Source organism: Anser anser (assembly GCF_964211835.1).
Source record: "Anser anser genome assembly, chromosome: 3".
Classification (NCBI taxonomy): Eukaryota; Metazoa; Chordata; class Aves; order Anseriformes; family Anatidae; genus Anser; species Anser anser.
Window position 1 is genome coordinate 70,405,563 of NC_139722.1, and position 21,356 is coordinate 70,426,918.

Below are 21,356 nucleotides of genomic sequence, written 5' to 3' on the forward strand. Positions count from 1 at the left end.
AAAAAGCTTAAAATTAACCTTTTCAGATGTTTATAAGGAAAACAAACAAACAAAACAAAACAAAAAAAAAACCAAGAGAATGAAATAGACACTCAAACTAGGAAATCCAATGCTTTAACTTCAAGAGTTAATTTTTACTGATAGAATAGGAGGTTATGTTTGGCTCAACTGTATTCCCTTTTTATCTGCCACATGCTAATAATACCAGCAAGATCAGGCTATGTTAGTGTTACTGGAAGTTGCTTCTACACGCAGAAAAGCACAGACAGATCTATTTTGGAACTAGAGAAAGTCTAAGATTAGTAAATCACTGGTCAAGCCTTCAGTTCCCAAGGACCAAAGAAGAGTGGCCTATGCTAGGTGTGTTACCTTCATACCACTGGCACATTCCCCTTAACAATGAAGGAAGCCTCAGCTGGGGGAAGACTGGAAAAGCCGGCTGAATGGGATGTAAAGGGAGAACCAGAACCACCTCGGTGATATTCATCTGTGCCACTGAACAAAACTTTCCTTGTCTACCTGCATTGGGAAAACTGCTGCTGATACCTTTATTTGAAAGAGCAACCCAGAACCCTGACCTGACATGTAAGCGTGCTATTCCTTGTTCAGAGAAAAGGTGCTACTTTCAGTTCTTCCACTGGGAAAAAAAATGGTACGTAAACCAAATTTTTTTTTTTAAAAAGGCACCTAGCCATGATGAAAAACCAAAACAAATATGATTTACAGTAAAATATTACAATAAATTCCGCAAAACAGCTACTATTCAGTGAGTATCAGCTGTTGGTGGCTTTCTTCTACAACTACATATCACTGATCATACATATCACTATCATTCATTTCAACCCTGGACAATGAATTGTTGTTCATTAACTTCATTCCTATTTCTTAAGCATTTTAAAGTAGACACACAAAATTAGAAACCCTTTGATTCTAAAATTTACCTCATAAACCCATCAAATATCCCTCTCATGTTTTCATTTCCTTCATGGCATGTTGTAATTCCCTCTGATTAATGCAGCTGGCATTAGGAAAACACTGGAGAGCTTCACATAACAGTGCCAAGTAGGACTGACCCCAGTTGAATGCAGCAAGACAAGGATATACTTCCCAGGATAAGTGACTGCCAGGATTGCAAGAAACAAATCAAGGGCTTTTTTGTCTATTCATTATGCATACTAATAAGGAAAGCTGTATCGTGTATAGAAGCCATGCATAGCTTCTATAGGTACATCAGGTATGTCGGTGATAAAAGGAAGGCTAGGGAAATTGTGGGCCCTCTCTGGAAGGAAGTGGGAGACCTGTCTACCTGAGATATGGAGAAGGCTGAGGTACTCAATGACTTTTTTGCCTCAGTCTTCACCGTCAAGAGCTCTATCCACACAGCCCAAGCCCCAGAAGGCAAAGACAGGGACTGGGAGAATGATGAACCATCTACTGTAGGAAAAGATCAGGTGTGAGACCAGTTAAGGAACCTAAACGTGCACAGCTCCATGGGACCTGTTGGGATACATCTGTGAGTCCTGAGGGAACTGACAGATGTAGCTGCTAAGCCACTATCCATCATATTTGAGAGGCTGTGGCAGTCCAGTGAAGTTTCCACTGACTGGAAGAGGGGAAACATAAACCCCATTTTAAAAAAGGGAAATAAGTAAAACCCATGGAACTATTGGCCAGTCAGTCTCACCTCATGGCAAGATCATGGAGCAGATCTTCCTGGAAACTATGCTAAGGCACAAGGAAAATAAATAGGTGACTGGTAACAGTCAACATGGCTTCACTTATGGCAGATCATGCTTGACAAATCTGGTGGCTTTCTTTGATGAGGTTACAGCATTGGTGGACAGGGGAGGAGCAACTGACATCATCTATCTAGACTTGTGCAAAACATTTGGCACTATCCTGCACAATACCCTTGTCTCCAAATTGGAGAGACATGGATTTGATGGATGAATCACTTGCTCGGTAAGGAAGTTGTCTGGATGGTCACACTCAAAGAGTTGTGGTCAACGGCTCAAACTCCAGGTGGAGATCAGTGACAAGTGGTGTTCCTCAGGGGTCAGTACTGGGACCAGCGTTGTTTAACGTCTTTGTCTGTGAAATGGACAGTGAAATTGAGTGCACCCTCAGCAAGTTTCCCAATGACAACAAGCTGTGGGTGTGGCTGACACACTGGAGAGAAGGGATGCCATCCAGAGGGACCTGGACAGGCTTGAGAGGTGGGCTTGTGCAAACCTCATGAAGTTCAACAAGGCCAAGCGCAAGGTCCTGCATCTGGGACAGGGCAATCCTAAGCATAGATACAGGCTGGGCAGAGAATGGATTGAGAGCAGCCTTGAGGAAAAGGACCTGGGGATGTTGGTTGATGAGAAGCTCAACATAAGCAGGCAGTGTGCACTTGCAGCCCAGAAAGCCAACCATATCCTGGGCTGCACCAAAAGAAGTGTGGCCAGCAGGGTGAGGGGAGGGAGCCCATGGGGAGCCCATGTTGGAGCAGTTTGCTCCTGGGGGATGGACCCCGTGGTACGGAGCCGTGTGGGAGCAGTTCCTGAAGAGCTGCTGCCTGTGGGCAGCCCCCGCAGGCTCAGTTCGGGCAGGACGGCATCCCGTGGGAGGGACCCCACGGGGAGCAGGGGCAGGGAGTGACCGTGAGGGAGCGGTGGAGTCGAAGCAGCGCTAGGGACTGAGCGCAGCCCCCATTCCCTGTTCCCCTGTGCTGCTCTGGGGGGAGGAGGTAGAAGAGGGTGTATGGGGGGGGTGTGTGAAGAAGTTTTTAATTTGCTTTTAGTTTTTCACTGCACTAGTCTCCTAGTGATAGGCACTACATTATATTAATCTCCCTACGCTGAGTCTGTTTTGCCTCTGATGGTAATTGTTGAGTGATCTCCCTGTCCTTATCTTAAGCCTTGAGCCCCTTCCATGACATTTTCTTCCTCTTTCCCCTGAGGAGGGGGAGTGAGAGAGTGGTTGTGGTGGAGCTCAGCTGTGTAGGAGGGTAAAACCACCACATCATCTGTTATCAGTGTCTCTAAACACAGGCAAATACTTCAAAAAGCAAATTACCTGTGACTAATACAAGGCTATATCCTGCTATTCCACTGAGCTATCCACCAAGCTTTCAGGAGTGAGGATGATTACATGAAAAGCCCTAAAACTTTACTGACCATGTAGGCAGCTAATCAAAGATTGTGTAAGTAATCAGTCACCTAGGTACCTAATCAGCTGGCCTTTCTAGAGACAGCTGAGTTCCAGCTGGATGAGGCTGTGTTCACACAGCCTCAAACTATGTGTTTAGAAAGGCAAGGAAATTTTCCCAATGTAAACAGGAAAGTGTCTGTGTTGGATAAATCCGGCCAACGGCTACTATCCATTGGGGCATAGTTGCTATCCACAGTACTTTTCATCAACAAAACAAAATTCCTGAAGTAAAAGTTACCAAAATGCTAAATCTGAATAAAATTTTCAAAGTTCAGAACTCTTATTTAGATTAATGCCTTTTCCCTACTGGTACAGCTAAGCATATCTGAATGCAAATGCAAGCATGAAAACTACAGGTCTGGAATAAGCATTGCTTTGTTCTTTGGAGCTGAGGGTTCACTGTGGAGACCAGGCAAACACAATCATGGAGGCTGATGTACTTCTGGGAAACAGAAGCTGACTACCCAAATAATTAGGAAAAAATTTAAAGACCACAAGAGGGTACTAATTTAATTTTAAGTATGGAACATTTGTTTAGCTTTAGACTTCCCCTCTACCTCCCTCTCACCCCAATCTCAGTTAATAATGATTAAGTTAACAGGTGATTAAATCACTTCTGTATACAGCCATTTGCATTTGTGCATGCAGAAAACACAAGTAACTTCTGTTCTTTGAGGGGACAAAAATCAAAAGTCCACCATCCCTCTTTAATTGGACTGTGTGAACTTGAGTGTAACAAATTTCCACATACTTGCTGAAAGTTACAGATCTCATGTGCACACAGAATTTGCAGGGGAAAAAAATAAAGTGAAGAATCCCAGTAGCTTGCTTTCACTGAGAACTGAGTTAAATCAAATTTGTTTCCACATTACCCTACTTCCTCTGACCAAAAGCCAACCGTTTCACCACATTATCTTACACATGTGGTTGAGCATTTAAAGTGAAGGCATTTAAACTGAAGACTCAGGATGTGATTTCATGGTCACTTTAAACAGATATGAGTGGGAAATGCCATCAGAATGAGTGGCTCTTCACCTCCACCCCATCTCTTACTCCTCTTACCTGCTGCATTGGCATTCACAGTGGGCCACATCAGTGAAGCAATCTGTCTGAAAACTAAACTAGAAGAAATATGCATTTTCAGGTAACTGCTCCAGCTCTCCCACGTGAACAGCTGTATCAGCCCAGTGGGAATCCTGCACCACTGTGAAAAATGACCCTTCCATCAGCACACTACACCTTTTTGGCTTGAAGTGATCACAGAATTTCACCTTTTGATGAGGAGTTCTTAAAGTAGGTAAAATTTCTACTGAAAGGCCAAGAGCGCTTAGAAAAGCATTCAAGCATCTAAGTCCCATTAAAACAGCATTACTTCAAGTATGTCCCCTTCTGCTTTGGTGTTTTACAAGTAACAGTGAAAATTCAGCATAATTTGGAAAGGAAACTTTCATAAAAAATGCACCTTGAAGTGTTTCAGTTGCACAGCATAAAGACTACAAAACCACAGTTCTACCCAAATACCTCAGTAAGATAACACACTGTACCAGCAGAAATAAAGTGAGTCTGGAGAAATTAAAACATCAGGAGAAATCTTTTTTTTTTTTTTTTTGAAAATGCTACTATACAGAAGGAGTTATTAGAGCCTTACTGTCTGGAAAGACAGATAGAAGATAGTATCAAATCAGGTTTTAGAAAATAAACCAGCAAAACAAAACAACACAAGAGACTCTAAATTTCTGCTTCCACTTCTTCCTCTTGAAGAAACCATCACAATGTTGGCTCTCAGCTGTAATGTCATGAGATGCCATGATTACAGTAAGGGTATAGTCACCACCACTCAGCCATACTTGATAGGAAAAGTATATTCTATCCCCATAAAATGGCTCATTATGTACATTTATTAAATATATCCTTCCACTGTGCTTGAAAGGATTGCTTCTGCAGCAGAGCCCATGCTCCAGGAACTGCTACCAGCAAAAAGGCCATCTTCACTTCCCTTATTAGCTCTCACAGTGGTGTCAGGCCTCCTGCTGCATACTTGCAATGCTATAACCATACAAATACTCAAATATTCATACAAAATGAAAACAGTTATAGATCAGACATTCTAGCACCAATACAGTTTTTCCCCCAAGCACTGAATGAAAGTAGTTCACCAAGAGTTGACCATTTGCAAGCAAATACTTTGCAAGAAAAACAACATTGCAACAACTGGTATGATTTCCAAAACAATTAAGGGACGCTTGTCCAAGAGAGACAAATCTTGTCTTTGCATGACTTTGCTGACAGAAAAAATTAATCACTAGAATCCTATATCCCCTTGACTCAATGACAAGAATCCCATTAGTTTAATCACCCAGACATTTAACCCAAGTTACTTACAAATGCCTGAAAACACTGGGAAAAAAAGTCAGAAAGGCCAAGTGCTGTTGATGTAAACTCAGGAAGGCTGTTTTGCACATATTCCAGAACAAGTAAACATGCTAACAGTTAAAAAATAAAATGAAAGAAAGCACAAGCAAGAAGAAAGCAAATGCAAAATACAAGCAGCTCACCTTTTGAGGGGGTGGTCCATGGTCATCCAAGTAAGTGGAATTTCCTACAAAAAGAAGGGTGAAAATAAATAAAAACTCATTCAATGCAACTTCAAAACTTGCCATACATGGAAACAGTGTACCTTTATTGCATTGGTTCTGTGGTGTCAAATAGTTCAAGGAAAATAAATACCCTCTGCTTTAAATTCTGCTTCAAATGAGAAAAACAATATTAATTTGATTTGGCTAAATTTATGATAAAAGATTAGATGCACTTTTTTTTTTTTTAAAGCATAAAATTAAATGGGCCAAGGCAGCTTTAATTAAACAGTCATGGCATTCAATTATTTGCATGACAAAAGCTGTCAGCTGCACCCTGGTACACTTCAAGCAAATGAATACAGTTAACCTTAAAGAGATTCTTAAATAGTAAAGTATCAAAGGCCTTCAACAGATTTTTCTCTGATGTAGTTCACAAGCATTCACTATCTTCCTTCTAACAAGGGTTTTTCCCAACCTCCAAGCTGCACCTTTGTTCCTGAACAGTACAGATTGAATAGGATCTGTATTCCGATGTGCTTACATTTGCCTTTTCAAGATGCTCTTTTATTTCAGAAGAAAATCTTCAGAAAAAAAGCTTCTGAAATTCTAAATTGCTCCCTTTTTAGCTAGTTACAATAGAAAAGGCAGCAATTTCAGAGTTTTCACCTATTACTTACACACACACACTGATAAATAAAATAATCTCTCCCACACTCATCCACATGATGTCTCCTCTCCAGCTGTCCTTTCTGAACCCTTCTGCCAAAGGATTAACCAGGAGCTTTCCCAACATGTCCCAGCAGAGCACAAAACCTTGGAGCAGGCCGAGAAGTTCTCCTCAGGCCATGCATACATATCCTCTCAGTCATCCTCATATCAAAGACAGCAAAAATACCTCTGTACTAAACTTACTGCAGCATGGACTATGAGAATAACTTTTAACAAGTGTCTACTAAATACTCAAACGTCACATTGGTGAGTCTCTAAAAAGCATGACCCATTAGCGAGCATCTCTACTCTTGGGGTGTTGAAGGAGCAGCAGGTGATGCCTCTGGGGGAACACAAGCTAGCTGGGGAAAACATAACTTGCTACCAAAGAGCTCCTCTCTTGTCAATCTGGCCAAAAGGATGGTGTATCACATAATTTTTGAGAGTGTCAGAAAAAAAAACAAACACAAAGAACTGGGTCCAGGAGGCCAACTTTTCTGTGGCCGTGAGAGTCACCTTCTGGGGTATACTATTTTACCGTTCAAGTGTTTTCCATAATTCTGATGCAGAAAAACTCACCTTTCTATATATTTGACACAAATACCCATCCTTTGAATGACACGGCTGATTATTTTAATGCCACGGATAATTTCAACGATCCCCTATATTCAGGGATGAAAAATTTCTATTATCCTTTCTTCTCTTATAATTCTAATTACCAGGATAGTCTTCCAGTGCACATACTGCTAACAGAGTCTCCTGTATGGCTTTCTGGTAAAATAGCCACCTGTACACATAGAGATGGTCTCGAAAATAAGCTTTTCAGAAAAATGTGGAGTTATACATTGGAGTGGTGCAAAGAAAGCCCTGTTAGTGCTTCTCCTCCTGCACTTACTCAGAAGTTAATTTTCCTGTAGGATCAGGCTTCATAGCAACTTTCACCTCTTTGCAATTAATCGGGCTGAAATACTGCCACTTCATCTTTAGCAAACACCCATCATAGTTCATTTTGCCGAGGAGAAGGATTTGAATTGTCTTCTATTGAGAAACAGATAATTACAGCCATTGTTTATATGATATCTTAGACTGCAGTGTCAAGAGAATCTGAAATATATTACAAGAAACATTTTTGAGATATCCTTTAAAATTAAGGAGCCAATAACTAAGCAATTTCACTTTTCTGTATCACTAATCTATGTTGTTAGTATGCATACTGCATTTTCCTTCCTCTGTCAGTTTTTAGTTATTAAAATTAAATCCAAATCTTCCTGGCATCGAACATGTATCCTGTAGGCTTGATTTCTGCTCTTAATTTTTTTTTTCTAAGCACAGTCTAGTTACTGCTGTATCCACTTTAAGACAATAGTAAGTTTTGGACCACTTTATAAAGCTCTTTTTCATAGCAATTTCTTACTCAAATCCAGAAGCAACAACCGGCTACGTAAAATAATCACAAGACTGACACAAGTAGTCAAGCAAATTCAGAGTACTGATTTGAAATCCAGTCAGAATACCTTACAAATCAAGAGAAGAGGATGAAAGCTGCAGAAATTCACCACTCCCTTACACTGCCCCAAATGCCACGTGCTGAATTAGTTTCCTTCTCCTGCCAGTTCTTCTTCTTGGGCTCCTCAGGCATATAAACTGGAGCTGATTTCAGCATCCACAGTGTGCCAGACCAATTCAATAGTCTGAATTCTTTTAGGTTCATGTTTAAAATGAGTATTTGTTTTCAGTAATAAAAGTGAAACCTTTTGCTGTATGATTCATACCATACCCTTAGTAAAAACACTAAAATAATTCAACAAATCCAGCTGTGATGGCGTGGAGCGAGCAGGCTCTGTGGTCTGTCTGCCAGCTCCTTAACCCTGTGAAGTCCTTCACGTGCTCTCATTGAGCATCTTATCATAGAAGATATCATTCCCTTTGGCCAGCAAAAGCAGGGCAACACTACTTGAGCCTTAACATGTGCAGAAATATCCTGAAAAATGCACACCAAGCTCAGAATATTTCTGCAGAAAACCTGAAGGAAAGAATAATTTCTAATACAAGAAGAGGCCATGCATGTTACACATAGCTCCTAAGTTGGGTATTTACAAATTGTATGAACTTTTAGTGCCACTTCTCAGAGAATACATATCAGACTATGTTAATTAAAAAAAAAAAAAAAAGGAAAGAAAAATCAGCATGATAGGTATTGCAACAGTGAAGAAAAATCAAGGTAAAGCCAATCTATGAACTATTTCATACTAAGAGATGACACAGAAGTACAAAAAAGGAAAGTTGCACAGTAAAAATCGGGAACTTAGGAATGACTACCATAAACACTGAAACCACTTCATCAGGCTGAAGTGTTTATTGTAACTACATCAACACAACCAGCTAATCTCAGATGGAGAATATGATTATTCAGCTTTTATATGCTCTGGAAGACAACAACTAGAACTTACACAAATAGGTTTTTGACGTTACTAAGTGTCACAGGAAGAGAAAACGCTTTCTGTGGTGTTGCTTTCTGTGTGAAGTGATAGAAGTCAACAGTTTTTCATTAAGAATCTACTCCGTTCTCCTGAAATAACCTATTTCATTGAATTATTACGAGGATTTTTCTGAAATCCTTTAATAAACCTTTAATAAAGCTTTTATTCTTGTCTGTCATCCAATGAGACATTTAATTTTTTTTTTTCTGGAACAGAGTATTTATTCTTTAAAAAAAATAAATAAAAAATCTGCCTTATAACTTATTCTGCCTTCCTTTAATAGCACAACAGTCAACCATTAGAAACTACAAAGCAGACAGAATAATCAACGGTCAAAACAGTGGTATTATGCATTCCACAAACACGCTCAGCAGCACACTTGCACTGACTGAACACAGTCTTCTCCCGTGTCTCAGGGAAAAAAAAAAGTTCAGCTTTATTACAGAACATGGTGAATATATGGAAGCAGTCCAATTTTCTCCATAATTTATTATCTTTGAGGTTAAGTGAATCAGATGTATGCAAAATCTTTGGGGAAACCTTGTGGTTATGTTCCTTTTTTCTTGGAATCACTGAAGTGTGGGGGTTTTTGCTTGAAGCAAGCCAAGTTTAAACAGAAAAAGATGGTCAGTCTCCAGGATTAAGGACAAACATGACTGTGTGCAGTTCATAACCACAGAAGACAAGATTAATTGCAATCCTGGAAAAACATCTTAAAAAAAAAAAAGAAAAGAAAAGAAAAAAAGACTGGAGAGTACGGGAAGAGGTGGTAAACGGGCTTATGTATGAACTGAAGATCCTTTGATAGTAACTGAAACACAATCACTCCATTTGAACAATTTAGATATCATATGGAAAGAAATGGTCAGAGATGAAGGGAGAAAGCCAACATGGAAAATATGGCATTTTTACTATTTTCCTGGAGCAGGTTTTTCCCTTGGTGGGGATCACAAGAAGTGGTCTAAGGGAACTGGGATGCAGTTACTGCCAAATTTATCATGTCTTCTGAAAACACCACTTTGTTCTCTTCATTTGGTCACTGCCTCAAATTTCTACTAGCCAATGTAATGTTTCTTGGCATACCATCTACAAAATAAATGAAAGTGCCAATGACTACTCAGAAGAGGATTAGTTCTGCTCTGCTTTCAGCCAAAAGTTATTTAAACAAGAATCTGAAAAGCCACTCACAATCAAAATCAGTTCATGGCTCCCCAGTGCCAATCGTCAATTATACTACACATTTTCCTCACTTTCTCTTTTCTTTCCACCATGTAAAATTTCCCAGGACGGGAAAGACTGTGGGGGCTCCACCAGTAGGAGCGTTAATTTGATCAGGATGCCTGTGGCCGGCAGCAGGTACCAAGACCAGCCAGGACTGCCAGAAACAACAGACTGAAGGTGCCGGGGTTGTTCTCAGCCCTCTGCGTTTTATAGGTCTCTCTATTTTTTTTTCAAGGGAGCAGTGGACATCCTCAGAAATCTTGTGGATTTTTACACATCTGAAATAATATGACATTCTTAGTCATCATTTCCTGGAGCCCTTTATGGATCAAAGGCAGGAAGAGGGATATGGACTACAACTTGAAAACCAGGAGCTTAGCAGTGTGATGTTGCCCAGCTCAAATGTAATATAGAAAGAAAACCCTCTGATTGCTGAGGTCAGCAGAGCTGTACCAGCCTCAACAGAGGGATTTTTTTCACAGGTGTGCAGAAAAGATTAACATAGTAAAACCCTACTGACCAGCCTGCACTGCGATACACAGTGATTCGCTGCAATTTCTTCCATTATACATAAAAGGTCCTGTACCTACAAGTGGTTTCCTCAGCATAAGACTAACACCTGTCAAAATTTTCATTTTGAAAATGGAAAAATGTACAGTATTATTTTTTAAAGCATTCTGAAATACATTTTTCTGCTTCCTTTCTTGCCTTTCAAAACCTCTTAGTTATTTCTCATTTTTTTAAAGTCATAAATACCCCCAAAATAACCCCAAAGCCACATATTAAACTAATTCCATGTCACCGCATGCAATGAACCTGAAAGATGACTAAAATACCTGTTTGGCTTTACTTCCCAGTCACTGAACCCTGGAAATTTCATTAAGATATAATTCAGATTTGTTTACCTGCAAGTTTGCTCTAACACAAAGAGGAGAGAAACCAGCGCATTCAAGTACAGTTTTTGAAAACTTACTTGTAATTCAACATATGTAATGTATATAAGAATACTACTATTATATGGACACAGAGGGTTTAAATAACTGCAGGTTCTAAAGTAATGCAGAACATATATCAAAGAAAGATTCTAAGGGAAGAAAAATACCTTTATATATATATATGAAAAATATACAGTATATATATTTTATACACACACATATATAAATACTGACTTTCTTTATACTTACAAGCTTGTCCAAATCTATTACTGCTTATACGTTTCCCTTTTAATATAATCAGGCTAGGGAGTTAAATTGTTCCGTAGATCAATTTCTTAGGAAAAATGTCCATACCAATTGTATTTGTTACATTCCAACATACTGAATGTATAATTACAATAAATAAAAGAAGAAAATCAAAACTTTCAGTGATTTCATTCAAATAACAAACCAAATTTCTAATATGACCAAATTTATCCAAATTGTGTGAACTGCAGTAAACACTGTGATGGAAATAGGGCAATCCCAGACATGAGAACAGGCTGGGAGAAGAACTCATTGAGAGCAGCCCTGCAGAGAAGGACTTGGGGGTTCTGGTGGATGAAAAGCTTGACATGAGCCAGCAGTGCGTGCCTGCAGCCCAGAAGGCCAACTGAACCCTGGGCTGCATCACCAGAGGAGTGGCCAGCAGGTAGAGGGAGGTGACTGTCCCCCTCTGCTCTGCCCTTGTGAGGCCCCACCTGGAGTGCTGCATCCAGGGCTGGGGTCCCCAGCACAAGAAGGATGTTGATGTGTTAGAACAGGTCCAGAGGAGGACCACAAAGATGATCAAAGGGCTGGAGCACCTCTCCTATGAAGGGAGGCTGAGAGAGCTGGGGATGTTCAGCCTACAGAAGGCTCTGGGGGGGACCTCATTGCAGCTTTTCAGTACTTAAAGGTAATTTATAAAAAAAAAAAAAAAAAAAGGAGAGTGACTCTTTGCTCAATCAGACAATGACAGGACTTGGTTGGGGGGAATGGTTGTAAACCAAAAGAGGGGAGATTTAGATTAGAGATTAGGAAGAAATTCTTCACTCAGAGGGTGGTGAGGCACTGGCACAGGTTGCCCAGAGAAGCTGTGGATGCCCAGTCCCTGGAGGTGTTCAAGGCCAGGTTAGATGAGGCCCTGAGTGACCTGATCTGGTGGGTGGTGTCCCTGCCTATGGCAGGGGGGTTGGAACTAGATGATCTATGAGGTCCCTTCCAACCTGAGCCACTCTATGATATGATTCTATGAAATATCACAGACATTGGTTTATTTGTGATATTACTAATGTTTTTTTTGTTTTGTTTTGTTTTTAACTTTGCTTCTACACTCTTATGAGACAAACTTTCCAGTCTATACTTCTACAAGATGAAAGTCACAGTTTAATGAACAACTAGAAATGCTGTCCAGATGAAATGGAATCCAAATATTCAATAATGACAACTCTTGGCTATAACTGGTCTCAAATAAGGAGAAAAATCCTTCCATCTTACAAACTAACAAAGACAGAACCAGCCAGTTTGAAATAAAAGTTCAAAATCTTCCTATTACTAGCCATATCATCATGTATTCTTCCCGTGTACAGACCAAGCACTGGAATATTCTGCTCTGAGACTCTTTCTGAGAGACCTTTCCTAACCTGCATGTGCAGCAGAGATGCAGGCAGGGCAGGGGAAAGTGCACACTACACACAGCCCTCCTCCTGCAAAGAAAGGAGACTCCAGAAGGCAAAACAGCTCTGAATTGTGTGCTTAAGCTTTGTTTCAACATGCCTGCGACAGAAAGGCAACAAACCTTTCCACTGCAAATGTACAGGCACGCGTTCCATTTTACTGTTTGTTTTGTCAATACGCTGCTTTACTACCACTGGAGGCAGAGAGAAGAAAACAAAATAAAATCAACTAAGAAAAACAGCTATTTTCCTGTGCTCAAGACAGTGTATAAAAAAACCCTAACATCCAAAAAAAGGAGGTGCCATTAAGCAAAACTATTTCAATGTTACTTGAACGCGTTTCTCTATGAGAACAAAGACTGCTGTCTATCCCCACTGCCAGGTAGCTCTTTGCTAACTGCATTTCAAATCTGCATTAATCTGTTCTTCATCTTCACTCTGTTTTTCAGCTGGTTCTCAAATTCTGCTTTCTGATATCACACAGCAAGTGAACACTGATTAAATAAGAGGTTTTTCTTTTCAGAGAAGATTTTTACCCTGCTTTCTGTCACAATGTGTGCCAGGTATTTTGCAATGACTTTTGTTTACTTCTCTATTTCTTTAGCAAAGATTCACCACCACAAAAAGGCAGAGTAAATTATCTATATAAATTCAGTACTGTACTCCCCTGTGTCCTTCAGGGAGTCCTTCTGAAAAAATTGTCCTCGCTAGGCCACTGCAAACCATGCTGTTCAAAATTTGAGGGGCAAGCTGAGACTGACTGCTGAAGTGCCACCAATTCAAATCACTCAGACAGAAAGACTGGCCCCCGACTTTATTTCCTAACTGGCTAACATGAGAATAACAGTGGAAGCTGTGTCAAATTACTGTGGCTGAATACAAAAACGATTTGCGTCGCATAGAAACTGTCAAGTTTCTCTGCAAGAGAGTAGTTAGAAACATGACATTCTGAAATGAGGTAGACTTAAAGAAATTCACGTTGCATGCTTGGGAAACTGCCAGCAGTCTGCACTAACCACTATCTTTGAGAATTCGTAGAAAAGGAATGAGTGAAAGACAATCCTCTGAAAACAGATATCAAAACTCTTAAACTGAAAGGATTAAGCACAGAAAGATGTTGCAGTAAATTGTGAGGATTGGCCATCACCAGGGATATTTAGGAGCAGATCAAGCAGGCACTGCCAGGAATGACACAGGCATCACCATGCTGCTTAGACCAAACATAATACTCTAGATCCCATTCCAGCCTTACTTCTTAATTTTTTTTTAATCAAACAAAATTTCCCTGGGTGTTGTACTGTGTCCTATCATTCAATATTTTCATTCATTTATTGAAAAATGCAGTACACAGTACTGGTATTAAATTTGGTAACCATACCAAACAAAGAGATTTGACACCAGAGGAACTCTGGGACATCGTATTAAGTTTATGTGGCAAAGTTTGGGAAGCAGGGGTCTATTGGAGCGGCCTCTATGAGAAGAGCCCAGCAGCTGCCCCATGTCAGACCAGAGCCAGCTCCTGCTAGCTCCAAAAACGGACCCACTGCTAGCCACAGCTGAACCCATCAGGGATGCTGGCTGGGCCTCTGGGAGAGGCAGATTTAAGAACGAGGGAAAAAAAACTGCTGCACAACAGCAGCTGGGAGTGCAGCAGGAGGGCAGGAGGTGCTCCATGCACACAGCAGCAGTTCCCCTGCGGCCTGTGGAGAGGCCCCTGGTGGAGCAGGCTGTCCCCCTGCAGCCCATGGGTCCCACACGGAGCAGATCTCCACGCTGCAGCCCGTGGAGGAGCCCCCGGTGGAGCAGGTGGATGTGGCCTGGAGGAGGCTGCGGCCCATGGAGAGCCCCCGCAGGAGCAGGCCCCGGGCCGGAGCTGCAGCCCGTGAAGAGGAGCCCCCGCAGGAGCAGGGGGTCTGGGGGGAGCTGCCGCCCGTGGGGGACCCGTGCTGGAGCAGTTTGCTCCTGGGGGATGGACCCCGTGGTACGGAGCCGTGTGGGAGCAGTTCCTGAAGAGCTGCTGCCTGTGGGCAGCCCCCGCAGGCTCAGTTCGGGCAGGACGGCATCCCGTGGGAGGGACCCCACGGGGAGCAGGGGCAGGGAGGGACCGTGAGGGAGCGGCGGAGTTGAAGCAGCGTTAGGGACTGAGCGCAGCCCCCATTCCCTGTTCCCCTGTGCTGCTCCAGAGGAGGAGGTAGAAGAGGGTGTATGGGGGGCGAAGGTGTATGGGGGGGAGAAAGTGTTTTTATTTTGCTTTAAGTTTCTCACTGATCTAATCTGCTAGTGATAGGCAATACATTATATTAATCTCCCTACGCTGAGTCAATTTTGCCCATGACAATGATCACTGAGTGATCTCCCTATCCTTATCTTAAGCCCTGAGCCCCTTCCATGACATTTTCTCCCTCTTTCCTCTGAGGAGGGGGAGTGAGAGTGTTGTTGTGGTGGAGCTCAGCTGCCCAGCTGGCTAAAAGCACCACAGACAGAGTCAAAAAGATCTTGATCATTCAATGAAACGGCCTGAAAACACTAGATGCAACTCAGTAACAACAACTAAAAAAATTTCAACTCAGATAAGAGCAACGTCTTCAAAAAAGCAGAATGGGAAACAATGGAGAAACTGCAGAAAAGAAGAGCACAGGGAGAGATGATGGGAAATGAATACCAATTTGCTTCCTTTGGATTTCTTTGAGTACTCTGTGAAAACTTTTCAGAAAGATCCTTCCATTCATCCTTCCATTCCAGCTGAATGTCCGGTGATACTTTCACTAGCTTGGCAAAAACTCCATTTTAACTAATCTTCTTAGGATTAAGCCTTGAAAGCCTGTTTCCCTCCTCCTCCAGAGTGAGAGATTCACGTGAGGATATTTTAAGACCATTTGCCTTCATCAGAGGATTTTTTTTTTTTTTTTTGCTGTTACCTGCAGAATGCATGACACAGAGGAAGAAACTTTGTTGGACAAAAGATGCTGACAGAGTCAGGACACATCAAATTCAGGGAATTTCCAAATGCACATCTGAAGTTTGGGACTGCAATTCCACAGATCAACTTTCTCTTTACAAGACTCTCCTTACCAAAGTGACGACAATTTAAAGATGGGCGTGATGGCTGGACAATGGACATAATGATGAAGCTTCAATGAAGACCCTGTCAAGTGCGACGCCTCTTATTCTCACTTCACTCTGCCATTCAGACTGCAAACTCCAGGGAATCTGTATCGACCAGACACCTTCTCAGATGATACCATTCTCAAGAGTTTCCTATTACATCAGTACCAGACATCAGCTCTGGTCTTTTGCATGATGTTTTTCCAGAGACAAGGATTTTATTTGCTTAGTTAAACTTATGCCAACTTGCAAGTTTTATTCCTGTTCATTGCGTTTATGCAGATATTTTCAGATATTTTTTTCTCTCTGTTCCCCCTGCACAGGCAATCTTGGAAACCAGCAAGTCAATGAATTTTGGAAAACGCCCAGCTGGCAAGTCACCATTTATTCAAGGAAGATTTTTATTACTGTTATTATTATTAAGCACTATGCAGCAAATGCTGTCCAGAATGGGTTGTTTGTTGGGTGTTTGGTTTGAAGTTCCTGTCCCGGGAGGCACATTTCCAAGAACTGCTCGGGGCTGCGGTCTGACCCCAGCGGCATCTTCCTAGCGGAGAAGAAATGAACGTGCTTCACAGATAATTGATTGCATAAAGCTCTAAAGAATTATTCATATTTTTATCATACTAAAAGCAGATGAGTTTTTGTGCATATGCTTTTCACAACATCCCTCAGGTCATATGGTTGCTATGACTTTGTCACACATCGTTATAGATGCAGCTGCATTTAGGATAATGGACCCCCCATCTGAGGAATTTGTGCAGGATCAAGATATGTGTCTCTACAGTCTTCTGCTTTCTTTACAGTCAGGCTCCCTTTCTATCTGATCTTAAAAAGTACTACTGAAAACAGAAGAAGATACTTCTGCTTTTTTATTAAAAAAAAAAATAAAGCCTGTCTCCTTTTCTTCTCCTCTATCATTTTTTTTGTGCCATTAGGAGATCACTGTAAAACTCTTCCCTACACTTATATACCTTTTGGAAAGCAAAAGCACTCCACAGAACTGCCTTCATGTTGCTTTCCTCTGTGAAGAAAACATGAAAAAAAAATACAAGTTGTTTAACTATTATTAGTTTCCCTTCCTCAAAAGGTTTAACAAGCATAAAACACTGAAGTAGCATTTCTTGCCAAAGTCTGTTAGAAGCCTACAACTGCAAAACAGAATATATAAGTAGGCCAGATAAGGAACATACCGTACTTAAATGAACTATTTCTTCTTTATGACACATTAGCATAAAGTTTTATTAATCTCTATTACAAAAAATGCTGAAATGTCAGATGGTTTTCTAGACTTCAATATGATTTAATGTAAATATTTTCCATTACTATAAATGCTTTGGCCAAACTACTCAATTTTCACACTATCCAGCTACTGGCTTCAGTTCATGAAGACATTTTAACTCCTTTCTACCTGACTCAAACAAATGCACTTTAATGACAGAGAGACTTCTCAGTGTAAGTGTTCTGTATTTTAGGGACTTCTATGCAGAAATTGCATCTTTAAAAATAACAGGCAAGATTTAGCAATCATAGAGCACTGGACTTTGCTTAAACCTGCCTTTCCATTTGAGCACCCCTTCACCTCCTACATATGCAAAAGGACAGGATTGACCCCATTCCTGCCATTCCAACCCCTTGCAATACATATTCCTCAAATTCAGTTTTCAGCCTTTACTGAAAAAGTCATTTTTGCACATGGAACAAGCAACATAAAACTCAACATTTCTGAAATAATTCTCTCCTTCTATATCTATCTGTCCAGTATAAATGTCATGATTTAAAAAGCCGAGTTTTCCTGCCTTCAGCCTCACTTCTCATGATCTTAAGCAAGACATGTACTCATTTTTGTACCAGTGCTTGATTTGCTAGATTGATTTGTAAACATTCTGTAAGGTGCTCTAATAATTCAATGAATTGCCATAAAGCATTTTTGCTCTTCAAAATCTAATGTTGCCTTTATTACTTAAGTCTAAGATCCACATGGCATACACAAGACTTACCTGTATGAAAAAGACAGTGTAACCCTCGTGACTTTCATGAACTCACAAAAAGCATACAGCAAAAAAATATAAGTATGTACTGGTGTTTTTTCCCAGACTGTGAACAAAAAAGATCTGGCCCTCAATTATTAAGCATTTAGTATACTTTTGACTTTCAGAAGTTTAGGTAAAAACATGTGGAAGACAGTGGACATATGAACAGTGTTCAGATGTGTTGCTTAATTCCTGCAGCTTTAAGCTCTCTAATGACCAAAATAGTCTCCCAAAAATGTCAGCAATGCCAGGTTCTACATTAACATTCTTATGTTAAAAAAGGAACTATGCAGTGTCATAACAATGCAGTGTCATACAACCACACAAGTAGTCCAAGTTTCATTGACCTCAGCAGGATTTTTCAAAACGGCATTATTCCCTTTCATGCTCTCTATCTGTCCCAGAAACATTTGCTCTTTTATATGCTACTAAACACTTGCTCCTCCTGGTGAGGAATTCAGCTCGATGAAGATGCTAAGAAGGTCTCAAATGCATTTTGACTCACTTGGATAACTGTTTGTTTATTTAGGACTGCTCTTGGTTGCTTTGACCGCACTTATGAACTCTGAGATGCAAACATTCACTCCTGGTAACAATTACCTAGGCGTGCTCTTTCTTTTTATATCATTTTCCTGTGTTTTATTTAGCTTTGAGAACCACATCAGGATGTCACAACTAAGACATGGTAGTTTAATAGATCTCTAACTGCCACTCACCAGCCCTCCTACAGACCATGATTCTTATAAGAGACATCTCAAAATACACAACAAACATCTGTGCTATGTAGGCTATCAACATATATCTAAAGCCATTTAGCCATAATCTAAATTTGGCTTCTCAGTGTACATATGCATTAAGAAAAGCTTTTTACTATATTTACATATAACTATATAAATATGTATCAGCAACAAACTCTGGTTTGCATGAATGGTTGGGAGACTCCTAACCAACAATGAAATTAGTTGTTTAAAAAAATAAAAGCAAAGGTATCAGTTCATACTGGCACTTACTACTGGACAATATAACACAGATGTATTATTGAATTATGTTCTTAGAGGGTGTATTATCACTAAGACATGCCTTCGCCTATTTTGTAAGGGTAATAGTGCTTTAATGCCAGAGCATTCATTATCGCAAAACTTTTACACTTTTGCTGAAAAGTGAGAAGAGGCTTATTGTTCTAATCATATAGCAGGCATAATGGCGTAATCCTGCAACATTTCACGGGGTCATTTCAATGACAGTATTTAATTTCTAGAAATTTGCATTGAGCTTGGCTGAGATACAGAATAAAGAAATTGAAGCATACTGAAATTAACATCCAGATACCTGAAAAAATGCAATTCTTCACCTTTCTACAATTCTACATAATTTTTACTGTTTTCCATAGAAAGAAGCTTGAAGAACCTCTAAAGTGAAGCCATGCTGCTGTTTAATATTGTCTGCCAACTGGAGCACTTGCTAATATGAATGTACAAAATTCATGATTAACTCCAAAACATGACTTTTTTTTCCTACAGCTGAGAAAATAAGAATGCAAAAAAATTACTTACACTAATTTAATCCATAAAAAGCATCTTCTCCCTTATTACAAAGTCTATAGAGTTATGCCTTTTTTGTGTATTAGAGGTTTAAATACTAACATATAACTACAACTTAGTTTCCTCTTATGTGCTGTTTCCTTAAGTGAAAATATTCCTAAGGCAAGCTCATCCCAATCTCATCCATTAATTTTCTTACAGCTTTTTCTTTCGTCATGCGGGATTTCTCTCCCTTTACAGCAGAGGTTCTGTAAGTACACTAAATCTGAAGTTAAATTACTGCATTGTTCCATCAGCAGCAAATTGCAAAACTCAGTTCTCCAAAGTGAGCCCTATTTAGCACGACTGGAGGTCCTTACCCTGGAGATGTATAACAGAACAGTTTTCACATAGGTACCATAGAAACTAAATCAAATCTCATCCCATTTATTGATGTGTTCTTTGCTTAAAGGTTTTGCCTTTTTAATGCTTAAGTTTTAAAGCTAACAGCGTGAAAGAGGCCATTTTCAGAGGGTAGATGCTCAGAATTTTCTGAAGCCAGGTACACATGGTGGCAAATTACCTACGAGCCAAAGAAGCTAGCATCTCCAGGCAGAAAAAATGGTCTGCAGTGTAAAGGACATCAGAATAAACAGACAAATACGTGGATGGTACCTGCAGTACTGATATTAGTCACTCATGGACAGCTTAACACCTCTGTGGATTGTTCTGACCTCTGATCCAAAGACAGAGGATGCTTTTTGAAGAATATCGAACTCTGATTTAGAAGAACTCTTGTGGGAAATGAATTCTATTTCTGGTAACATCTAAAAATCGGTATAAGGCCAACATCAAATTTGTTTTGATCTGAATGCAGCCTTAAGTGAGTGCATTCGACTGCACTGCCCTGCCACAGCAGGGGTCACGCTTGGTCTGCTACCTTGCTATGAAGGTAAATAACCTTTGGCCAGTGGCTGCAGCAGATTGCTTAATGCTCCAGCATCTTAGGCCTGACAAAGCTCTAGGCATTGGGACACATGTCAGGGCTTTTTGGCATTATTTTCCTCTCTGGTCTTCAAGAATTCATCCCAGGCTTCCTACCATAAGTCATCATGTTCCAGGTCTTGATGTCCTTATGGATCCACTATGATCCACTATCAGCAGCTCTCATGCTATGGTCAGCCAGAATGTCAGCTCCTCAGCTCCCCTGCCTCCAAACAAAATACAGCTGTGAAAATACATCCTCTCAGTGGCTGTTGCAATTTTATGCAAGCCATTTTAAAGGTCTCCACTGTTTTCTTCTTGTTTCCCACAGCAGTTTCCACTGTATTACATTATTTACCAACGAAGAGCTTTCCAGAACTTATTTTTGTCAAACAGTAAGAAAGAATGTAATTCCCCTAGCTGCCTCCTCGAAAACAGTACATTACTTTTTTACTCAAATTAAACTAGGAATTAAGAAAAAAAAATCATCCTGAGACAGACTCTTGGCACTGCAAATAAAATAAGCCAATCTGTTGAAAATTAGGAAGTTGAAAATGGGACGTTAAGGAGGTAAAAGAAGGGGGTAGAAACCTTGACAAAATGCTGTGGTACTGGGATTACTAATATTCGTATTTCGGAATTCAACGGTGTATTTACTCAGCTCAGGCTGTAACGTGTGTTCACAGCCAAGGCATAAGCAGTAAAGTGTTTCAGATGACTCAGCTGGGCCCAGAGCTCCTGCTCTGATGCCAGGCAGTTTCCCTCCCTTTGCAATCCTTCCCTATAGCAGGACAGAACTGTGTTTCCTCCGACATCTCTAACAAGAATTGCTTTTCTTCCGAGCCATCTTAAAATCCAGATCATCGCTCGAGATGTTTTGTAAGAGCCCTTACAGAAGGGAA

The 21,356-nt window shown here is 40.5% G+C and overlaps 1 protein-coding gene across 2 annotated transcripts in view; it reads right to left on the reverse strand.

The window, feature by feature from the left end:
* The window catches only part of UST (uronyl 2-sulfotransferase), a gene marked incomplete at its 3' end in the record, with an annotated part of 164,963 nt that overhangs the window by 99,210 nt on the left and 44,397 nt on the right, over nt 1-21,356 (reverse strand). For both annotated transcript variants that reach the window (XM_083829999.1, XM_083830000.1), the window contains exon 2: nt 5,751-5,794. In XM_083829999.1, coding sequence (XP_083686125.1) covers nt 5,751-5,794 — 44 coding nt within the window. The remainder of the gene's footprint in view (nt 1-5,750; nt 5,795-21,356) is intronic.